General features: G+C 35.6%; 1 protein-coding gene across 1 annotated transcript in view; it reads left to right on the top strand.

Moving 5' to 3' along the window:
- Positions 1-24,294, top strand: part of MMP16 (matrix metallopeptidase 16) — a 281,597-nt gene that overhangs the window by 231,771 nt on the left and 25,532 nt on the right. Inside the window, exon 7 of the mRNA XM_008001035.3 lies at positions 15,707-15,845. Coding sequence (XP_007999226.1) covers positions 15,707-15,845 — 139 coding nt within the window. The remainder of the gene's footprint in view (positions 1-15,706; positions 15,846-24,294) is intronic.

Here is a 24,294-nt window from a genome sequence, read left to right as displayed (position 1 = left end):
ATATTTAACATTAAACATGTCTCAATACAAAATAGTTTTATTTAATATTCCATAGGAAGAATAATTATAAAATTAAAACAAAATGATTCATTCCTTTAATATCATTCCTTTAAGTATTATTCCCTTTTAGTTCAATTGAAATAGTATTTGCTTTGTACAATAATCAATTGTACAACCAAGTTTTCAGGACTAGATGTGTGGCATAAAGTAAGATTCATCTCTATTCATGATGTTTATAAAACTAATTACCATTGCAACTTCTTTTTCAACCCCACAATAAAAATCAAGAAACAGTGAAAAATTCTAAAACCTTGCAAAAAACAAAAGTAAATTGGAATATATTTCTCCCTTCACATATAAGCAGAAGACAGGGAGAAAAAATTTATTTGCTCAACTAAATAAGCTTGTTTCCTCTCCTCGCTTCCACATTAATTTGACTACTCATGAAGAAATACAGGGAAAATAGCATATTCTCAATTACATTTGAACTTTTCACTATATTTCCCAGCATACTATACATGTGATTGAGCAAGAAGGAATTTTCCCACATATATAAATGTGTTTTATGAACTCACCTTTTCTTTCTTAATGCTTGGAACCTAATTTGATTTTTGTATTATGTTTTGTTCACTTAGCATCCTCAGTCTGGGATGTGTGTTTTATTATTTAACATTTACTTCTCTACCTAACTGAAGTGCTTTATCTCCTCTACTTGTTGCAGTAGTGGACTTCCCTCCTGAAATCCCTAGTGCTTTCTTTTCTAACCCTAAGTGAACGTCTTGCCCTTAGACATAACACAATGCTGCACAGCCTGTCAGACCCTTCTAAATCCCCATGTATTATTACATCATTTCCTCTTCTTTTTAGTCCCTCATTTCCTGTTTTCTTATATACATTCTCCTTCAATGATCATATCATTGGATGCCCCATCAAGCTGTTGCCTTTCCATTTCATATCACATTGTGTACAGTTGCTTCTAGAATTGCCATTCCTTCCCTTCAGTTACCACTCTATCCTCTTAGAGCATGCATTCCCACCACATGCTACCTGAATGCCTCCTGGTCATCAAATCTTATTTCCCCTTTTACCAAGAAGATATGTCCTCTTTTGTTCACCATAATCTTCAGCCTTATGAAGCATAAATTATTTTGTGCATTTTTTGTGTGTGATACATATTAACTTACTTTTCCATAACACCCTGAAAGTTTTTCTGTGAAAGCACAGTCAACTTCATCCTTCCTCACCTTAAAAGATTTCTTGAGTTATTCTTAATATATGGATCTTCCAGCCTAGTGAAAGAGACATACCATCTCTTTTATGCCCAAATGACACCTGGTACTATGTTCAACTTCTATACATTCACAAAGATTCAAATATTATACACCAATTTTACCAATTTTATTTTATCTGTCTTTTGTCTTTAGATTCCCAGTTGCTCAGAATGATTTTCAAAAATTATTTGATCATATCGACATAATTGTTCAAGGCTTCATAATTTTGCTGAATGATTAGGAAACTAACTGACTTATTTTTATTTTTTAGAACTTTCTCCAATTGCTTTTGTATTCAACAATAAGTCATGGGTAAAACCCATAAAAATGACCCAGTAGCACAGTGCTTTCCATTCGTTAATGATTGTGATCATCTGACTTTCCTTAAGACTGCCTTAGAACTTGATCACTATTTTACTCCACAGCAAGTTGTGTGTTGAGGACTTACTTTGAGTGTAAAGAAGGGCAGTTACCTTTTGAACTCTATATTTAAGTAAATAAACCACAGCCACACAGAGACAGCAAAAGGAATGCTTTCAAGAGCATATTAGCATAAAGCAATTAGGTGATGGTAATGAGGATTAGTCTCCCCTATTATGGCAACAACTGTTTCTGAACTCCAAAACAAAGTCACTTAGGAATCTTTCAGGGTTTTTTGCTTTGTAATTTCTTGGGAATTCCCTGCCCTGTCTACCCTTATCTCTTAGGAGCAAATCATTCATTCAGCCTAGGCCTTTAACACTTAATTTGTTGACAACTGACTTTGTGTTCCTTTGAAAGAAAAAAAAAATATTTCCCTATGGCACATTCCCTCCAGGGCAAATCCCCCTGCCTGCTTCCCTCCCACTTAGGCCTATGCACTTGCTCCAGGCTTATAAGTAGAGTCTATTGAATCTTTAGTTCTTCTCTCTCTCTCTCTCTCTATATATATATATATATATATATATCTCCACATATATACACACACATGTTATTTCATATATATATATATGGATAGATAGATATAGATATATGTGTGTGTGTGTATATATATATACACATATATATATATATATATATATATATATATATATTTTTTTTTTTTTTTGGAGACAGGACCTCACTCTGTTACCCTAGGCTGTAGCGCAGTGCCACAATCACGGCTTACTGCAGCCTCAACCTCCCAGGTTTAAGCAATTCCCCAACCTCAGCCTCCCAAATAGCTGGAACCTCAGGGGTGCACCACCATGCCCTGCTATTTTTTTTTATTTTTTGTAGAGACAGGATCTCACTACGTTGCCCCAGCTGGTCTTGAACTCCTGGGCTCAAGCAATTCTCCTGCCTTGGCCTCCTAAAGTGCTGGAATTTCAGGAGTGAGCCGCAGCGCTGGGCCTCAATATCATATTCCTAAGGCTGACGGCCTGCTCTACTTTCTACATTCTTTCAGCCCAGTGAAATTCCTCTTGTGTGGTGTGGTGAAGTCTGGTGAGAAAGAACATGTCTGATTGAAGACCAAGTTGAAAATATACTCTGTAGCTCTAGCTCAACCCTTTCCCTCTTCCTATGTCATATCATGAAACATCTCCTTTCCCACACTACTCAGCATGCCTATGCCATGGCACACTGGCTGCTATTACAGGAACTAAGGTATGCTGTGGGAATAAGCAGGACAGTCGCCTAAAAAGCAAGAAGTCTTTGGGGGAATAGGAGGCATAGTTTAAAGAAAGTATCCCCAGAGGAGGTGAAGCCTAGATTGTAACTTAAAAAAGAAAAAGAGAAAGCAAAGTATGATGCTGCTGCTTATGGAAAAGAATATACACATGACTTGCACATTGACCAGCCTACTTAGACCATTGGATGGAAGTTATAATGTATAAATTATTATAATTTCCATTTATAGTAATAAATAAATGTATAAATTTATATACATTTATAAATTTATACATTAATTTATAAATTATAATTTTCATTTATAAATTAAAATTATAGTTTCCATCCAATGGTCTAAGTAGACTGGCCAATTTAAGAAAATAGGCCAGTTTAGGGCTATAGGAGCAGGAAAGAGGGCCTGAGGAAGAGTTTCTGTGAGGACACCTAAGAGTTTCTGTGAAGACATCTGAACAGAATATTGACTAAGTTTTCCCAAATTCCAGGCCAAACAAAAGATTTGCTGATCTATCTCTGTCTCTGTTTTTCTCTCCCTGTCTTTGAACATTCATTCAACAAATGGTGCTGGGAACTGTTCCAGGGCTAAGGGGTACAGTGTTTTAATAAGACAGATGAGGCACATACTCTGATGGAAAGCAAGTGAACAAATAAACAAGGCAATTTCAGAGAACAATAGGTATTGTGAAGAAAATAAAACATGATGCTTTGATAGAGATTGAAGAGACAACTTTAGCTTGGGTGGTGAAAAAACTAAATTGAATACCTTGTCTATGTACATTAGGTAGAAACGGGCCTATAGTCAGCCAGAACCTGGATTTTATTGTAGATGAGACATCTTTCTTCAGTTCGAAAATAAAAGGATGGTAATTCTTGATAGGTGTGCTAATGATACAGCTGTTTTCCCAGCTCATAATATTCACTGAAGGGTAGTTCCCATTTTATAGAGACAGCAAGAATAGCATTTTACAGAGCATTTTGAAATTAGCTGTCTACCTCTCCTCCTCTGTAGATTGAATATACATTCTTAAAGAGTTCATATTTTTGAATCCAGAACTGCTAGTACAATGGAAGGAATGAACGCTTTTACCTGTTTCAACATTTAATTATATGGTATGTGAATTATTTAGAGCACCTTGCTAATGGGATCTTCAGATCACAAAAATCAGAATATCATACAGCAGTAATGTGTGATGTATTCTTATCTGGAATTTGTGACTACTTTCCCTAACTGCAGTATATTGATGATAAACTTTTTAGTGATTGTTCTTTTCTTCATTGCAACCATCCCCCAGTGATTTCTGAACAAGAGTAGATTAAAGAAGAAACAGGAAAAATATATAAATACCTAAAAAGACAAGAGTGTCAGCACACACCCTTCTTTCACTTACTCCCCAGCTCGCTCTTTCTATGCTAGGGCTGAACTACATTTTTGGTGTAGCAACACTTTTTTATGATTTATTGTTTATGTATAGAAATTGGATAAAAATGAATATTTATATTATCATCTTCATGAATGATTATGAATTTTTAAGTTTTAAAATTAGTATTCTCTAAGTTAGAATTTCGAATGAATACTAATGAATAAAAAGGGGGTCCGTATCTGCTACATCACTTAACTCTTTGGTGTTGAGATTTTTTCATATAAATTAATATAAAAATGGATATTTAATGTTTGGAGACTATAAATGTTAACACATAAACTTAGCACAAGTAGTAAACAAAGTATTCTGAATATATCAACTCCCCTTTCTTTTGAAACACAAATAAACACTTTATGTATTAAAATAGTTTACAATTTTTAATCCAAATGGTGACTGTGACATTCTTGCTTGAAAATAAAGACATTAAGGGAAACTTCAGAATTGTGAATTTAGAAATTATTTAGAAGAATCACTTGTTAATATGTCACTTCCTTCCTCTACTATAATAAAGTCTATATTTTGAGCATTTTTCAAAAATACTGGCAGTACCCAAAGTGATTTGACCTATTGAGATGTACTGCTGCATCATTTCTCACAGAATTACATCTGGTCAGTCTTAATTGATGAGCCCTGAAAACCGTGCCTGCAAAATCATTGTAGACATTCACGACTGTCTTAGTGAAAAAGTCTATTCTAATGGTTGCTTTGAACAGGTTTTCCCCTAACATTTATATACCAAAAACCAGCTTATGTCAGCTCTTGTGACAAAGTATTGAAAGCTTCCCAGAATGGCATTATCTTTGCCAGACACATCTATTAAGGCTCCCTTAATAGTTTTTTCTTCTTCGAGTTATGACTTTACTTTTTCTTTTCCAATGTTGAAAAAGTAATGTAGTTAATTAAGTGTAAATATTCTTGCTCTCTCTTTAAACACTACACTACCTTTTACAATTCTCTGTAAACTGTAAACCTGAGAACAAAATGTAGTGTGAAATTAAATTCATGAATTTATAATGTATTTGCGTGGTATCACAATATGTGATTTTACATTTCCAGTCCACATATGTTACAGTCAAATGAAGCATATATTATCCTTAGTTACATGCCACAAAACATATTTTTGTTTCTTTTTTAATGAACAAAGATGTTGGTTACAGCCTTTTTTATAGTAGCAAATCTAAATGGCTATTCAATGGAGATTTATTAAACTTATAGTCACTAATTGGAATAGTATTTACCCATCACAAATATTTACAAAGCTTCCCTAATAATATTTTTTCATAATCTAGTTACCTATGTATTTTCCAGATTTTTAATAAGTATATATTTTCAACTTTTTACTAAGAAATTTTTCAAAAATACAGAAAAGTTATAAGAGTAAATAAAGTCACACCTAATATTTAGATTTCACAACTATTAGTGTTTTGCTTATATTTATTTCATATGTATGTATGTGTGCAAATGCTATACACATGTGCAACTGTTTGGCAAAACAAAGTTGCAGGTATCATGAAATTTGATCTTTAAATATAGGATCGAATGAGTATGTGTTGCGTTTGGCTATGTCTCTTTAGATCTTTTAATGGGTTCTTTTCTTCCAGCCTCTTTTCTTTTTTTTTTTTTTTCTCTCCCTTTTCTTCTTGCTGAGACCAAGCCAAGTTTATAGTCTTATAAACTATCTCCCATTTTAGAATGTGTTTGATTGCTTGTCTTAAGTTATTCCTCTCTTAAATGTGAAGAAGTCAAGTCTGAAGGCCCAATTAGATTCTGGCTTAACAAGTTTTGCTTCTACATGATTGTACATCATAGATTTTATGACTTTCAAATGCCTACTATTTGTGTTGCATCACATTATGAGCATATAGCCAGATGTCCACTATCACTGATGCAATCCTTGATGTTTAGGGTGGCAACGGGCATAACTTTGCCTTGGAAAGGTATACTTTTGCCATTAAAATTAGCATAAATACACACAAGTGCATGTAAAATTGGTGAGATTTTAATAAGATTGGTAAGTTGGATCAGTCTCACTTTTCTGGTTTTGAAATTGTACTGTAGTTAGGCAAGAGTTACCATTGGGAGAAAAGTAGGGAAGGGAAAAATGAATCTGTTTGTGTTATTTCCTATAACTGCATGTGAATCTACAGTTACCACAATATGAAAATTTTTGTTTTGTTTTGTTTTTTGCTTACTTTGCACCCTGTTTTTTGTAATGTGCAAATGTCTTCTTTCTCAATAATAGATGGAATGTAGTCACATTCAATGATGATTCTTGCTTGAACCAGTCATTTAATTGGGAGTTGCAAAATGGTTTTTCTCTTTCTGTTTTCCCTTCTGCATTAGGCATTCTTCTCTTAAAAGCTAACTCTCATGAACTAGGAATGAACTACGTTTTTTCTTCTCAAAAGGCAGCACATATATTTAACTCTTTCTCATAGTTAATTCTCTCCCTTTGATTACCAAGTTTCAGTGAAAAGAGTTCTTGCAATAGCCAGTTGCGATAGTAATGATTAATACTCTGAACTCTTAAATATATTCATTCAGTATATTATACCCAATTGCAGCCATTTTTCCTTTTGATTCTCAGTTTATCCCAAATTTACCCTTTGCTTACGCTGCTCTCATGTTTTGGCATGCTTCCATTAGTCTTGAGTAATTTCTTACTTCATCACAATTGTCCCAGGCTTACCTTGTAATTAGCCTATCTTGAGCCCAGACTCAACTGTTCTCCAAGAAGCCCTGATTTCCTTCTAATAGGAGCTCTATGTAATACCTGTTGGTGGAATACTACGGCTTCTATGTCTTTTGAGTCAACAAAATTAGGAAATTGTGAAAATTTCCTTAAAATTTAGAAAAAATTAGAAAATGCTATTTGTGTATGTGTTGAAATCATGAATTATTTTCATTCTAATTTCTAATCCAAATATAACATTAACATCTTTGTATCTCTTTATTTTGCTCTGAAACTCTTTGTTCTAATAATATTAACATATTAACTTTTGTCTTATAGTAGTTTTAAATTTATAATACCAGAAATCCTTTGAATGATAAAAGTATTAAATGAAGATTAATATTTATTTGAAGTTTCTTTTGTGTTCTGTTTCCCACTAATGTACAATCAGAGTACTCGGTTCCAGAGTCATATGATATATTTATTTTCTCCATGTGGGTGTGTTTCCAATTTCTTATACAGATGAATTTAGGGATTTATTTTTAGCACATGCTTTTTTTACATTTGATTTTTTTTTTTATTTTTAACAATTCAACCTGACACAAATTTTTTTTTGAATATATAAAACATGCACGTGGTCTGAGAAATCTGTCCTTCATTTCCACACTTTTAGTATGTTCCACCCATTTTTATTAGTCAGTAACCACTTTTTTGTTAGTTTCTGTGTTATCTGTTTAGTAAGGACAACATAAGTAATATCTATATTTTATCTATATTTATATCTATGCCTGTACAACAATGTTAATATAGATAAATTTTCCCATCCTCTTTTATACAGAAGATAAAATACATTTGCTATCACAAATGACATCACAGTGAGAAATCTTGCAAAAATTTATTTTTATTATAGTATATCATAGGAATTTGTAATGTATTGCATCTTTTTATTTGGGAGGTTGTATCTTAATCTGAAGTGGATTGACAGAGAAGAGATTACTGGATCAAAAGACAAATATGTATGTCATGCTATTAGATGTTGCCATATTGATCTCCACGAGCATCATGCCATTTTGTACTCCTACCAGAAATATATATGGGTGCCTATTCCTACAAGCCATGAGATCAAAGCAATCTGATAATACGTGGTATATCAAAATAGTTTCAATTTGCATTTTACTTATGAGTGAGGTTGAGTATCTTTCCCTACATTTATAAACCGTGTGTGTGTGTGTATGAACTGTTCATGTCTTTTACTGATTTTTCTGTAAGGTTGGGGGGTTTGTTTCCTTGATTTTTAAGAGTTTTTTATATATTAGATTAATCGACCCTTTGTGATCTGGGATACACATATTTTCTCCATGTTGTCATAGCTTTTTACTTTGTTAGCAGCCTTGTTTGTTCTTGAAAACAAACTTATTTTTCAAATTTATTGTCAACCAATGTTTTTATATAATGTGGTTGTTTTCTAAGAAAAACAGCTACTGTCAACATGCTTATAAATCCAACAGCTTCAACTTTCTGAGTTCCTTTTACTTCACCATTCTGAGCAACAAATGCCTTTGTCACCTTTTCAACAGAATCTAGTAATATGCTTTAAAATTTGAGCTGTTTAGAAAAAAAAATTTTTTTTACTATAATATATTTAAGTATTATATTTCTATTAAATGTATTTTATTGTTGGAAATATTAGGTGATATATTCAAATATTTACATAAAATACCCTAAAAATGTATAAATTTCACCTAATGATTGGTATTAGCCATCATCATCAGTCTTTTCTTTTAATTCTTCTTAGAGATGGGGGTCTCACTATATTGCCCAGGCTGGCATGGAACTTCTAGACTCAGGTGATCCTCCTATATCAGCCTCCCAAGTAGCTGGGATTACAGGCACAAGCCACACCATCATCAATTTTTATTTCAATAAGTGCAGTAATTATGGCTGTGATTATGAGATATAGAGTCTGGCATAGGGTGTTCTTAAAAAACTTTAAATAAGAAATTTTCTGAGAAATTCTGATGGTTTGCTTTTTCTCCATGCTTTTGAAATATGACTAAAACAATGAGTCAGTTCAGTGGTGAAAGTAACAGCTATTTAATAGCAGTTTTCTCCAAAGTATACTTCTCCTTCCCTGAACTCCAATTGAAGTTCCCCATTTATTCTTCTTGCCCCTTCAGAAGGGCAATGTTCTGAAATTGGTGAACCTTTGGACGTCTGTCTTAGGGTTAGTATTCGTTGCTGGCTCCTCCATTCTGCCCAGATGTACATAGCTACCTGTGCACTGCTGCCTCCCAAACTCCACTCACCTATGAGACTGCCTGATGAGCTTTGCTACCAAGGGTTACTCCGCGGTGGAGAGCATCCAGCTGGGTGCTTCTGAAATCTCATACTGCTTGCAAAGAGGTAGAACCAAAGCAGGCCCTGCCAGGGAATGGAAAACCAAGACCACCATTTCTTTCTCTGCCTAATAAGCATCCATATAAATCACCTTCCTCCTTATTATGTATATAGCTGCCACAATTTTGTCTTTTTTTCAGTATTGTTGCATACCCAATTTTTTTCTTATGAACCAGCTTAATTTTCAACACCAGTTTCCCCGGACACACTCCATGCCCACATCAGAAGCCTTTAAAACATAACACATGGCCAGGTGTGGTGGCTCACGCCTGTAATCTCAGCACTTTGGGAGGCCAAGGCGGGTGGATCACTTGAGGTCAGGAGTTCAAGACCAGCCTGGCCAACATGGTGAAACCTCATCTCTACTAAAAATGCAAACATTAGCTGGGCATGGTGGTAGATGCCTGTAGTTCCAGCTACTCAGGAGACCGAGTCAGGAAAATTGCTTGAACCCAGGAGGTGGAGGTTGTTAGAATATCATCTTAATAAATAGGCTTAATATTCATTAAACAGCTACCTTGCTTTGAACAATCTCAGGTATATGTACTCATCCTATGACAGTTTAGTGAAAAAAATTGGTAGATTTTTCTAGTAAATGTGTTGTACTCCTACAGTAAACCAGACACAGTTCACCATGCTGATAATCCGGTGATAAGTAAAATACACACTGCCCCATTCCTTTGGAGCATATCATACAGTGGAGCAGGTAGAAAAAATTACTTCATAAATATAATGATGCAGTAACACATGTGTAAGTGCTGTGAAGTCAAAATGCAGAGTACCGTGAGATAGTTCGAGGATGTCTTAGTTCATCAGGATATGCTATACCAGAACACCATAAACTAGGCACTTTACAAATGGCAGAAAATTACTCTTCACATTTCTGGAGACTGGGAGATCTAAGGTCAAGGCACCAGCTGATTCCACGTCTGGTGAGACCCACTTTTCATAAATGGCAACTGCTAGTTGTGTTCTCACACAGTGGAGGGGGCAGTGCAGCTCTCTAGGGCCTCTTTTATAAGGGCAATAACCTCATTTATTTGGATTCTGCCTTCCAGGCATAATCATTCCCAAAGGAAAGGCTCAACCTCCTAATACCTTGGGGGTTAGGATTTCAACATAAGAACTTGAGGGGATACAAACATTGAGATCATAGCATACTGTTACGTAATTTCAGTCAGAGGGCAGCCAAGCCCACTTTATGGAATAACATTTCAGCTGAGAATTAATGGATGATTTGTGGTTCAAATTGATGGAAAAGGAAGAACATTTAAAGTACAGTTGTCTCCTCTTACCCATGGGAGATATGGTCTAAGACCCCCGTGGATGCCTCAAACTGCAGATAGTACCAGATCATACACTATGTTCTTACCTATACATACACACACCTATGATAAAGTTTAATTTATAAATTAGGCACAGTACAAGATTAATAATGAAATAGAACAATTACAACAATATACTGTAATAAAAGTTTTGTGGATAAATACCTTATAACACTAGACTTACCTATTTTTGGACTAGGGTTGACCACAGGTAACTGAAACTGTGGACAGTGAAACCACAGAAACAGAGGGCCTGCTGTAGGGCAAACTGTCTGCAAGATGTCTTAAGGAAGAAAAGAGCTTTCCTCTGTCAAGCAGCTGAAAGGAAGCTGATACAAATGGAGCAATGTGAGCACAAGAGAGACTGCTGGGAGCTGCATAGGAGCTGGAGGCAGGAGTCCAAGTTTGAATTTCATTCTAGATGCAGTAGGAGGCAAAGTAGAGGCTTTACATTGGCATTGAAGTGATCTCAGTGAAATACAGTGGCACTCGCATGGTGACAGCGGTGATGGTGAGAAATCAAGACATTTGAGATGCTGTTTCAGAAAGGAGGAAGACTAGACAGAGCAGGACCAAGGTGGCTTGGCAAAGGAGGGCCCAAAGAACAACTGGTGACTGCTAGAAATGTTCAGTGTGAACACGTGAAACATTTGTAGATTTATGGAAAGCTGTTGGTTGAATAAATGAATCTATGTATCAGAAGAGAAGTAAAAGTAGATCAGTTCTACTGATTAGCTTTTTTGTTTTTTGTTTTGTTTTGTTTTTTCTGAGACGTAGTCTTGCTCTGTCGCCCACGCTGGTAGAGTGCAGTGGTACATTCTCAGCCCACTGCACCTCTACCTCCTGGATTCAAGCTATTCTCCTGCCTCAGCTGATTAGTTTTATTAAAAGGTCCTGAAAACAGCAATTTCTGCTGATAGTAGATCATTAACATCATCGTTTCATGTTCAGACAGTAGGCCTTTTCCTTACAGTTCTCAGCAAACAAATATGCCTGTCATGAGCCAGAATTTTAAAGGATGTAAAAGAGTAATAAACAGAATTTCGCCGTGTGTTACTGCTCCATGGTGTACACTATGTGAACTTATCTCTGTGAACTAAATGATCTGTCTGGGTTCTATGCTACATGGAAAATAAATCTACATGTAAGACCATACGTGCTTGTATCGTAAGTGAAATATTGGTGTTTAAGTAGGAATTCCAATTTGGTAATGTTTAAGCACTGTTTTTTTCACAAGTTGACTTTGCAGATAGGCTAGTTATGGTTATTATTTCCCCTTCCACCTCCTTCTATAAGGGCTGAACCAAAGAAAGAGAAAGGGAGAGGAGAAAGAGAGAGGAAGAGGGAGAGAGAAGAAAAAGAGGAAGGGAGAGAGGGAAGGAGGAAGGAGGGAAGGAGATAAGAAGCTTAAGGCAACATACAAATAGCAGATTTAGAGCTCCATAAGGGTTATTCGTCTTTCTTTGCCTCCTCATCTAAAACTAAAACCAAACTTACGTTGTTTAGAAGGGTGAAACCAAATGTATTTTTTTCTTTATTGTTCAAAGGCCTTTAAATATCATACTTTTCTAGAAAACAGAATATGTACTAAACATCTACCTATTCAAAAAGAATTTTTATGTTCATGTGACCCCTTCATAGCTTTTACAATTTTTTAATAAGGAAACATCTTAACCACAACAGGGAAAAAAACTGAGATGTAATTTTAAAACGTCGACTTCTAAAAGGATCATTACTTTTACTTTGCTCTTTTCTCTACACATTTTGTTTTCTTTAAAGAAATATTTATTATGCACCTATTATGTGTAAGGTCCTTTTCTGGAAATAGGGTACTATATGTAAACAAAAGACCGACGTTCTTGCCGTCAGAGAGCTTATATATTTAGTGGAGAGAGAATGAACAATAAATTAGTAAAACAAGTATTGTATAAGACGACTATAAATGCAGTGAAGGAAAATACAACAGGAAAAGGAGGTGAAGATATCCAGCAGACCTGTATGAGTGCAGTGAGGGACTTCAGTTTTAGACAGCATCATCAGGGGATGTCTCACTTATAAGGAAAATTTGCACAGAGACCTAAATAGCATTTTAAGCATCCTTTCTCTATGAATTGTTCACAAACCCTGTTTCTGGAATGGCAATCTATAGTAACCATGGCATGAGTTTACATCCATTGTGACAGATGCTTTTTAAATTATTTGTACCATTGCTCTCTGCTAAACTGCAGATAAGTTGAATAGAGGCACAACCTGAATATCTATAATTTATATGACTCTCTGCCAAGGCTGCTGTCAACAAAAACCAGTGGAATTCATCTGCAGTTTCACATGATCTTGTGAATTTTTGCAAATTGACTATGTTTATCTTGAGACAGAACTTGCATTTCTCCCTTTATTAGTGGCAAGTTGGGGTTGTACTCCTATCTGCAGACTGCAACATGTGTCTGTTCCATAGAGCCACTGGCCCGGCTCCATACATGGTGAGATTATAGCAATGGGAAGGGCTTTTGTGGGAAAAATTGGAATGTAGTCCAGGTTTTTTCACTAGATTTCCTCCCATTCTTCAGCTTGGAGAGCTTTCTGTTTCATTGTTTCATAGATAGTCATGGTCATTATTTCTTTATCAGAATCCATTTGTTTATTCATTTCTACGAATTATTTTGGCATATATATTACAATAATTTAAGAACACTTTATTTGGAGATTGGCATGGTGTAAACACCCCGTTAGAAGCCCTTGTTATATCTAGAAACAAAAATTATGTTTTTTCTTTTAAGTGATTAGAATATCACGGACTTATATTTTATTTGCAGTGAACTCTTTATTTTCATGCCCCTGTATATTTCTCTGAATCAATCTGTATATGAAATTGTATTTGAAAGTCTGTTTCTTTTATCTACTGCATATGGATCAAAACATTATTAATCCAGGCCACCTAGCACCATGAAAATTATCAAGAAAAGGTGAAAAACATTTTTTACAAATTGGTTGGAATGAGATACGTGGCTGGAACTATAGTATAGCTGACATCCAAAGAGGAAACAATGAACCAGTGTCAAAACTGTGAACAGGAATATGAACAGGGAAAGTAGATAACTCGTTTCAATATAATTTTAACAATAACAACCACCAAAAATGTTGGTACTAGTCTGTGCCAGGTTCTCAGAAAGTTCTTTGTATGTTATACAGTAATCATGCTATAAATTAGATATTAATTTGTGCTAACTCAATGACTAGTATATTGACCAAAGTGACACAGTTGTTAGGCAACAGAACAAGAAGTGCATATGAACTTAGAGCCATTAATTAAGCTATTTCCTCGTTTTTAAAAAAATTACAGAAGTTGGTAGAGAAGACAGTACATGATAACTAGAACAAAGTACAACTATTAAAGGCTTTTAAGACAGTTTTCATATTCAGATTCATTTGGGCGAAAGAAAGTTCATTGTTATCATATTAACTGAAGTCCAAGAATCCTCAGTAGATTGTGTGTGTGTGTGTGTGTGTGTGTGTGTGTGTGTGTGTGTGTGTATGAGTAACTGATAAATCCTAGAAAGTTTGGTCAGGCTAACATATTGTTAACCAAAAGCATGAGAAGGTCCTAAAATAAATCACTTATATAATATATAAGTTGTATGAAAAGAGCAAGAAAGAAAGCAGAGAATTAAAATGGAAGTATTTTTGTGATATATACTCGTCTAAATAGTGGATATACTTAACATCCAAGTGAAATATTGCTTATACGTACAGAAATTTAAAATAAAGTGAAATTTTAATTGTATTAAAATCAATTTTTAAAATACACCTAGTTTTTAAATATTAAAACACTGAGTCGTCTTTCATTTATTTTCAGATTTTAAATAGAAAACTACTTAATGTCATCAGATGTATCTTTTTTTGGGTTTGAAGGGTTTCTTTTTGTTTTTCGGGATTTTTTGCCCTTAGTAAATATTATGGTGAAACATATTGTGTGTAGGCCAATTATTAATTCAACAACTTTATAAAAACCTGCTGTGGGTCAAGCCATGTGTTCTTCACTAGCGGTAAGAATGAATAGACACTTTTCCTATAAAATGACCTGTGCTATGATTGGGTGAAGTACAGGGTATTACCAGAGCAGATAGGAAAGGCAATTAACCCAGACTAGAATCCTCTGTGATGATTTATTTTTTGAAAATAATTTTGCCTATTTTTCTTGAGTAAAGTTATCAGCCAAAAATATGTTTAATGATGAAAGAGGGCTCTACTTTATAATTATATGAGACAATAGGCATAACGGGCATACAGAAAGATATTTCATCCTCAACATGGTAGGTGTGGAGATCTTGCATGTATCTAAAAATGTTAGGAAGCATGCGTGGCCTTAGCGCTGCTCTCATATTCAAGAAGCTGACATATCCACAAATCTGGCAGGGACTTGTCTGTGCTACCTCCATCTAGAAAGCCCTGGAGAAAATGCAAAATGACAAGATTTTGACATTATGTTTTTAATTACACTGTATGGCTTAGATGTTGGGGTCCGCGTGTTTCCTAAACAAAGGAATGAACACACAAGACAACACAAGACAAGACAAACATGGCGGCCGCCTCGAATGGCCCACTCTGCTTTAGTTTATGGAATGTTGCCAAGTCACAAGACACATTGTTGTTTTTCTGACCTTTCCCTGACTTTCTGGATTTTCAAGCTGTTTACACATAAACAAGCCCCCAACGCCCTGCTTCGTTTGCAAGAGCAGGACTTACCCGGAACGCCTCATTTGCGAGCACGTAGTCCTCTACACTTAGACATTAAGGAGTTCACTACAAAAGATTTTGTGATCGTTGTGGTCAAGTTGTTTAGCTCTTTCTCTGACTGATTTAATGTAAGACAGTAATAAGGAAACCAACTTGACTTCAAAAGCATCCGGCCATTGCACCGTGAAATACCAGGGAGGCCTACATATTTGTTGAGAGATGCCTTTGCTTGGTTTGCAGGACCAGTGGTTTTGGCGAGTGAGAAACAACAGGGTGATGGATGGATACCCAATGCAAATTACTTACTTCTGGCGGGGCCTGCCTCCTAGTATCGATGCAGTTTATGAAAATAGCGACGGGAATTTTGTGTTCTTCAAAGGTAAGGATGTTTTCCATATCTGGCTATGTTGTATTTTAATCATTTTGTCTAGAGCCCTGTGGTGCACACAAAAGTGATGAAATGAGATTATATAGCTAATGAATTTAATGAAATAAGCTATGTTGACTAGAAATATAAATGAAATACAGATAATTTTCAATTTTTATTTTATTTGTTCTCATATGGTATTCTCATGTCAGATTTAAGAGATATTCTTTCTCTTAGAACTTTTAGATTTGACTTAAAAGTACCAAAAAAATTAATACATAAATAGCCATTTCCGCACTGACTAAAGGTTTGTTTGTTTGTTTGTTTGGAGTATTTGGAGTTGCTTGCTGGTTTTAGGCATTCAAATCTATTACACTCCTATTTTCATACATAATCTCTGAAAATTTTGCTTGATTTAATCAGTTTATTTAAACAGAGTCTAGTAAACTAAGAAATAAAGGCAAGGAAAACTTAGAATTATCCAGTTATTAGTATCATGAAATTTATTGTCTGTTATTTATCTGAGTGTCAAATTTTAGTCTCACAAGCACTACCAACTGCCTGGCATGCAAAAGTGAGATTACCTGATGAAGTGAACGTAGGCCACTGCCTATTATTTTATTCTCAAAACTAGTTAATATTCAAAACCACAAATCTTATATCTGTAGAAGAAAACACAGGGACAAGAGGCAGATTGAGTTGGAGGACTGAGGGAATTGTGAAGAGAACGTATTTGAGCTGAAGCTGAGGAGAACTAGAGTGTAAAAGTTTATGATTGAACATATTACCCAAGACCCTAAAGGCCTGAAAATAAGCTTATACAGGAAGAGATTGAGGAAAGAAAAAGGGGGATCTTAATCCCTCAAAAAGCAATTATTCGCAGAATCAAACTAAAATAATAGTAATGATGAGGGTAATGAAAACATGGGATTTGGGAAACACTTGTAATATTTAAAGTGAGGCTCAAACTACCTCTATAAAATGAAAGTATATACCTGGACTTTATCTTTACAAATTGTTCCTCAAGAAAAGAGGCAGTTTAGTACATTAGCTGTAAGAACCTGAGAATTCTATGCCCATGTTGCCAACCTCGAACACTTACTAGATGTATGAACTGAACAAGCTACTCAATTATCTTTGCCTTAGTTTCCCCATCTGAAAAATGGAGTTTGTATCATTGCCCATCTCAGAATGATTTTGTGAACTAAATTAATTACTACATGTAAAGTGCCTGGTATGTATAAACCCCCAATAAATTCCAGCTATTGCTGCTGCTGCTAGTAAGATTGCTATTAATTTTCTTGCCCTCCTGCTGTCTATAATAAGCATATAAAAAAGTGCGCGTGCACCGCACCACAGTGGACAAAGTAAGGATACCACCTAAAGGCTATGAATCTTAGCAACATGATATTGGAGGGAAATTCCCCTCTCCTATACCCTTCCTGGGTCCCATGAGTAGGAGCAACAAAAAGAAGGGCAGGTTCAGTTCTGACTAGCCTTCCACTTGGGGACTGTCCCAGGAGGCCCTGCCTCCTCACAGGACCGGTAGTGCTCTCTGACAAAACTGCCTGAGGCGAAATTGCCACAGTCATCAATTCATGTTCTGACAGCTTTTTATTGCCTCGGGGGCTTCTCACTTTTACTCGCTTCCCTGCTCCTCACTCTGTGGCTAGCTCCGTTTCATCTTTCAACAGCCAGCAAAAAAGTCATGTCCCCCAGTGCCCTCCCTGCCCACCCCATGTAAGTAGTACCTTCTAAGTTGCACAAAGTGTTTGTAAAAAAATTGAAATTACCCACAGCATTCAAATGGAAATTTCATGAGAGATGGAACTTGTTTATATTTTCCTGCATATCATTTTATTTTCAGTTCCAAAAAGTTTTGGGTGCATAGTAGGTGCTCAATAAACATTTCAATAAAATATCACTGAATACTGATTTGATTCAGTATGGTGTTTGTTATGCTATGGTGCTTACAACAGCAATAATTTCATCTTTTGCCCCAGACTTATCTAACCGCCAGAATGTTGTGCTTGCCAGTGGTCTCTTCTAGTACATTGTCAACCCCAGGAAATGCCTACTGTTACAAATTTTGTCACTTTGAGGATCCTACTTGGTGACTCTTTCCTTCAGTTTACTCTAACCGTCAAATAAACCCTCTTAAAGCCCAGCTATGACCCATAGCTCTCCCGCTCAATAAAGCATTGATTATCTAGAAAGAGTCAGAAGTTCTGGGTATTGCCAGTGAAACCACACTCTTCCCTAGTCTCTACCTCATGACTGGCAGGAGAGGAGTGAGAGTCCTAGCGCCCTGGGCTTCTAAAGTGAAATGACCCTCTCCACTACCCTCACCACAACAATCATGATCAAAATATTTCTCCTTGACGCTATCTCTTTATAGCCCTTATCATCCTCAAAAGACCAGATAACCACATCATTCCTCATCCCACGTGGTCACCCCATTTTGCTCTATGGGCCATGAGGCAATCTCTGCCCCTTTGCTAACAGTTGATCCCCTTCCCCGCATAACTTGTGCACATACCATCTGACAAACCATATATTTTAATTGTTTATCTGTATCCTTCCCACTAGAATATCCAATAAAGGCAAGGCATTCTTTTTTTTTTTCTTTTACACTGTTTTATCCCCAATATCTTAAACTAGGCTTTGACAGACTTTTTCTGTAATGACAAAATAGTTAATATTTTAGGTTTTGCAGCCCATATGGTCTCTATTATATACCTTTCTTTGTTTTTTTGTATGTATTGTGTTCTAACTTTAAAAATGTAAAAAATATTCTTAGAATATGTCCCATACAGAAGCAGGCTGTGGTCATAGTTTGTTATCTTAAACAATACCTGGAATATAGTAAACACTCAATAAAGATTGATTGAATGAACCAAGAATAACATTCAAGCCCCAACCTGTACTTATAGCCTTGTACAAGTTGGTCTCAACCTATACCAGCCATATTAGACTCTTGTTACTAGTGATTTAGATGTTATTCTTCTTTAATTTACTCTTTTATTTAGCCTCTTTGCCTTACATTATTTCTCTTTGTTTTCTTCTTCTCTCTCTTTACAGAGATCATCTTTTATGTTTTTCTTCTTCTTCTAATCTATACTAGACAATTATTTTGTATTTGAGTAGCTTCATCTTTTATTCTCCTATTTAACTAAAGTCCATGTTTGGATATAAATGTATTTAACTGTGTATTTCCTAAAGGTACTTGGTATTAACCTTGTTTTCATTTTGCATAAGAATTTGAAGATGTGGATTCAACTATATGTATAAATGAGTGTTTAGTTATAAAGTACAACTATTATGTTAATAATATAAACATAAACATAACATGTCTTGTTTATTTGAACTTTTATAAATCTTAAGAAGAATGAGAAGCCATTAGATACAATTAGAAATTTACATTTTGACTGGGTACGGTGGCTCACCCCTGTAATCCCAGCACTTTGGGAGGCCGAGGCTGGCGGATCATGAGGTCAGGAGATCGAGACCATCCTAGATAACATGGTGAAACCCTGTCTCTAATAAAAACACAGAAATTAGCACGTCATGGTGGCAGGCACCTGTAGTCCCAGCTATTCGAGAGGCTGAGGCAGGAGAATGACGTGAACCTGGGAGGCGGAGCTTGCAGTGAGCCGAGATTGCGCCACTGCACTCCAGCATGGGCAACAGAGCGAGACTCTGTCTCAATAAATAAATAAATAAATAAATAAATATTTATATTTTGGTGTAATGTAGATATTTTTTGAACTTGGGCAAAGTTATATGTGCACATGTACATCATATGAAGTGGGAGTTGTCAGCATATAAATTATGAAAACATAAAACTTGTCCTTTATATATGTGTCCAATTCTATATTCTGAACATAATCTTAATGCTTTTTGGTATGTTAAAGTATGGTATATCAGAATATAATGTAATATATTACATACTAGTATACTATAATGGTAGATTCTGCTTCCAACCAAGAGGTAATAATGGAGATTGGATTTATCTTTCTTCCTGAAACAAATAAAAAATTGACAAATTATATTAAAAAATGATTTTCAAAGACACTGGGTATCAAGAAACAGAGGACATTGAATCCTGAGAGTCAGGAAATAAAGGGAGATGAGCCCTGAAATTGCCATAGCTTCCCATCTGAATAATTTACAGGCTGTGGCACAAGGTAGGGGAACCCAGGCAGAGCTCAAAAGACTTCCTCAGTTGAAGAGACAGAGCTGGGAGTTCAGGGAGAACAAGGTGGCTTCAGTGCACAGGAGAAAGTAACATAGAGGAGAGAGCTACACAAGAGGGCCCAGAGATTAGCAGATGGACCCCCATACATATTGGAGAGATTATTGGTCAACTCATGTCTGTAAGGAAACTATTCAAATCTAGAAAAGGAACCAATCAGTGGGAATACAAGGAACAGGGCCTGACACTCACGGAGGGCCATAGTACCTGCTGCCCCCAACCACCTGTTCATAGGCATTGGGTCGAGTATTGAAAAGGGCCTTACCTCAGTTGTGGGGAATAATTATCCTAGAAATATCCCTGCTTAGATTCCACTTAACAAATCTTCAAAGTAAGACCTGAAGCCATCAAATGGTTTCCAAATAACATTCCTAGAACACAGCTCAAGAATATTTATAGGGATACAGAGATAGTGACCCAACAAGGTAAAATTCACAGTATCTTGCATTCCCCAGAAGATCAGGAACAAGACAAGGATGTTTCTATCAGGTCTGTTCAACATTGTAACAAGTTTTATCTAGTGAAATAAATAAAAATAATTTAGATTGGAAAGAAAGAAACAAAGCTGTATTTATAGACATGACTGATATGAAACAGAAGTAAAACTGTATCCATGGATGTAATTGTCTGCATAGAAAGAGAGAGGATTGCAGTCAACCAAAAAGCTTCCAGAATTGATAAGTGAGTCTCTCAAAGTTACAAGATGCAAGAACATTAATAAACATTTAATTGTATTTCTGTATATTTTCAAGAACTATAAAGGATCTGAGATTTTATCTTATTTGTAAGCTAATAAAAGCCTGTTAGCCTGCCTCATGTTCATGGATGTTGACGGAAGACATGAGATTCCTGAGTCAGAGAAAAGGATGGAAATCAAATGCAGTAGCCATAGTATAGTCATCTGTACTTGTTCCCTAAACCCCAGTTTTAAAAGTGTGATACTAAAAGGTGACACCTTACATGAAAGTAGTCTCATTGCAGGAAAGAAACCATGAATTAAAGTACCTAAATTTTCTATAATTATCAACAAGCCTGCCCAAATTTTTCACTGAAAGGAGATATTTTCTTTATTATACTAGACAGTAAACAAACCTTTCCTTTGCGGTGAAGGGAGACACCGTATCTATAATCCAAGATGGTTGGCTCTACAAATATCATTGGAAATGGAGAACAAGGGCAGTCAGTGCCTCTACTCTCAAGACAAACTGAAAAGCACAAGACCTATGAAGAATTATCTCCCATCACATACTAACAAAGAACAATCAGGAATTGAAATTTTAAAATAAAAGGCCATTTACAATTGCATTCGAAAACACCAAATACTGAGGAATCAATCTGCAAAAAAATGTGCATGACCTCTACATTGAAAATAACAAAACACTGCTAAATGAAAGTAAAGAGGCCTAAATAACTGGACAGATATGTCTCATTCATGGGTCAAAGGGCTCAGTATTATTACAGTGACATTTATCACCAGATTTATATTGACATTCATTGCAATCCCAATCAAAATACTTGCAGGCACTTTTGTAGTAATGGTCAAGCTGATTCTAAAATTCATATATACAAATACAAAAGGCCTATTATAGACAAAACCACTTTGGAAATACTACTTGATTTTGGCCAGGTAAGGTGGCTCACACCTGTAATCCCAGTACTTTGGGAGGGGGAGTCAAGCGGATCACTTGAGGTCAGGAGTGCAAGACCAGCCTGGCCAACATGGTGAAATCCTAACTCTACTAAAAATATAAAAATTAGCCAGGTGGCCAGTTGACAAATGGGATCTCATTAAACTAAAGAGCTTCTGCACAGCAAAAGAAACTACCATCAGAGTGAACAGGCAACCTAGAGAATGGGAGAAAATTTTTGCAATCTACTCATCTGACAAAGGGCTAATATCCAGAACCTACAAAGAACTCAAAGAAATTTACAAGAAAAAAACAAACAACCCCATCAAAAAGTGGGCAAAGGATATGAACAGACATTTCTCAAAAGAAGACATTCATATAGCCAACAGACACATGAAAAAATGCTCATCATGACTGGCCATCAGAGAAATGCAAATCAAAACCACAATGAGATACCATCTCACACCAGTTAGAATGGCGATCATTCAAAAGTCAGGAAACAACAGGTGCTGGAGAGGATGTGGAGAAATAGGAACACTTTTACACTGTTGGTGGGAGTGTAAACTAGTTCAACCATTATGGAAAACAGTATGGCAATTCCTCAAGGATCTAGAACTAGATGTACCATATGACCCAGCCATCCCATTACTGGGTATATACCCAAAGGATTATAAATTATGCTGCTAGAAAGACACATGCACACGTATGTTTATTGCAGCACTATTCACAATAGCAAAGACTTGGAATCAACCCAAATGTCCATCAGTGACAGATTGGATTAAGAAAATGTGGCACATATACACCATGGAATACTATGCAGCCATAAAAAAGGATGAGTTTGTGTCCTTTGTAGGGACATGGATGCAGCTGGAAACCATCATTCTCAGCAAACTATCACAAGAACAGAAAACCAAACACCGCATGTTCTCACTCATAGGCGGGAACTGAACAATGAGATCACTTGGACTCGGGAAGGGGAACATCACACACCGGGGCCTATCATGGGGAGGGGGGAGGGGGGAGGGATTGCATTGGGAGTTATACCTGATGTAAATGACGAGTTGATGAGTGCAGCACACCAACATGGCACAAGTGTACATATGTAGCAAACCTGCACGTTGTGCACATGTACCCTACAACTTGAAGTTTAATAATAATAAATAAATTAAAAAAAAAAAAATTAGCCAGGTGTGGTGGCAGGCTCCTGCAGTTCCAGCCACTCGGGAGGATCTCTTGATCCCAGGAGGCAGAGGTTGCAGTAAGCCGAGATCATGCCCCTGCACTCCAGCCTGAGTGATAGAGCAAGACTCTGTCTCAAAAAAAAAAAAAAAAAAAAAAAAAAAAAAAAAAAAAAAAAAAACAAAGAAAGAAAAAGGAAAATACTACCTGATTTCAAGTCTTATTTTAAAGCTATAATAATCCAGACTGAAAACATATGGACAAGTAATTTTTGACAAAGATACATGTAAAAAAAGAAAACAAAACAAAACAAACCTCCGATTCACATCCTGTACTATACGAAAATATGGTCCTAACCTAAATATGAGGGCTGAATCTATAAAACTTCTAGATAAAACATAGGATACAAAAGTTTGTGACCTTGATCTGTGCAAAAATCTCTTAGATATTATGCAAAATCATAATTTATAAAAGAAAAATTGATATATCAGACTTAATTTAAAAATTATTATCTTCAAAGACACTTTTAAGGGAATAAAAAGCCTCAGATTAGGCTTCATTCAGTGCAAGTGTAAGCCAAGTATATGATGAAGGTTTTTTATTCACAATATATAAAGAACACTCAAAACTCAATACAAAGAAAACAAACAACTCAATAAAAGTGAGCAAAAAGTGTTGAACAGAAGCTTTACCAAGGATCATAGATGGATGTCAGATGAGCTCATGAAAAGATGCTTTACATTATTAGTCATTAGGGAAATGTAAATTAAAACCACAATGAAATACCACTACAAACCTGATAGAATGACTAACATATAAAAGACTGACCGTACCAAGTGTTGGCAGGATTATGAAGGAACTGTAACTGTCATATATTGCTAATAGAAAGTAAAATTGTATACTCTGGAAAACATTTTGGCAGTTTTCTTTAAAAGTAAAATGCACAGCTACTGTATAATCCAGTCATTTTACCCCTTGGGATTTTCCCAAGAAAAATGAAAACATGTGTAATCATATTTGTGATAGCACAAAACTGGAAATAATTCAGATATTCTCAACAGGTAAATGAATAAACTGTGATATATCCATATAATGAAAGAATATTCAGCAATAAAAAGGCATGAAATACTGATTCACATTACAAAATGGATGAAGCTCAAAATAATTTTGCTGAGTGAAATAATTGAGACAAAACAAGAGTACATACTATATTATAGCATTTGTGTTAAATTTTAGAAAATACAAACTGACGTATAGTGATAAAAAGTGCCTCATTGGTTCCCTGGGGAAGGCAAGAATTGGGCATGAAGAAAACTCAGAATGATGAAATGATCATTTTCTTGATTATGTCAATACTTTGATAGGTATGTACATGTCAAAACTTAATAAATTATACACA

The sequence above is a fragment of the Chlorocebus sabaeus genome, chromosome 8 (genome assembly GCF_047675955.1).
Source record: "Chlorocebus sabaeus isolate Y175 chromosome 8, mChlSab1.0.hap1, whole genome shotgun sequence".
Taxonomy (NCBI): Eukaryota; Metazoa; Chordata; class Mammalia; order Primates; family Cercopithecidae; genus Chlorocebus; species Chlorocebus sabaeus.
The sequence above is the reverse complement of the archived record's forward strand: the minus strand, read 5'-3'. Positions and strand labels throughout refer to the sequence as shown.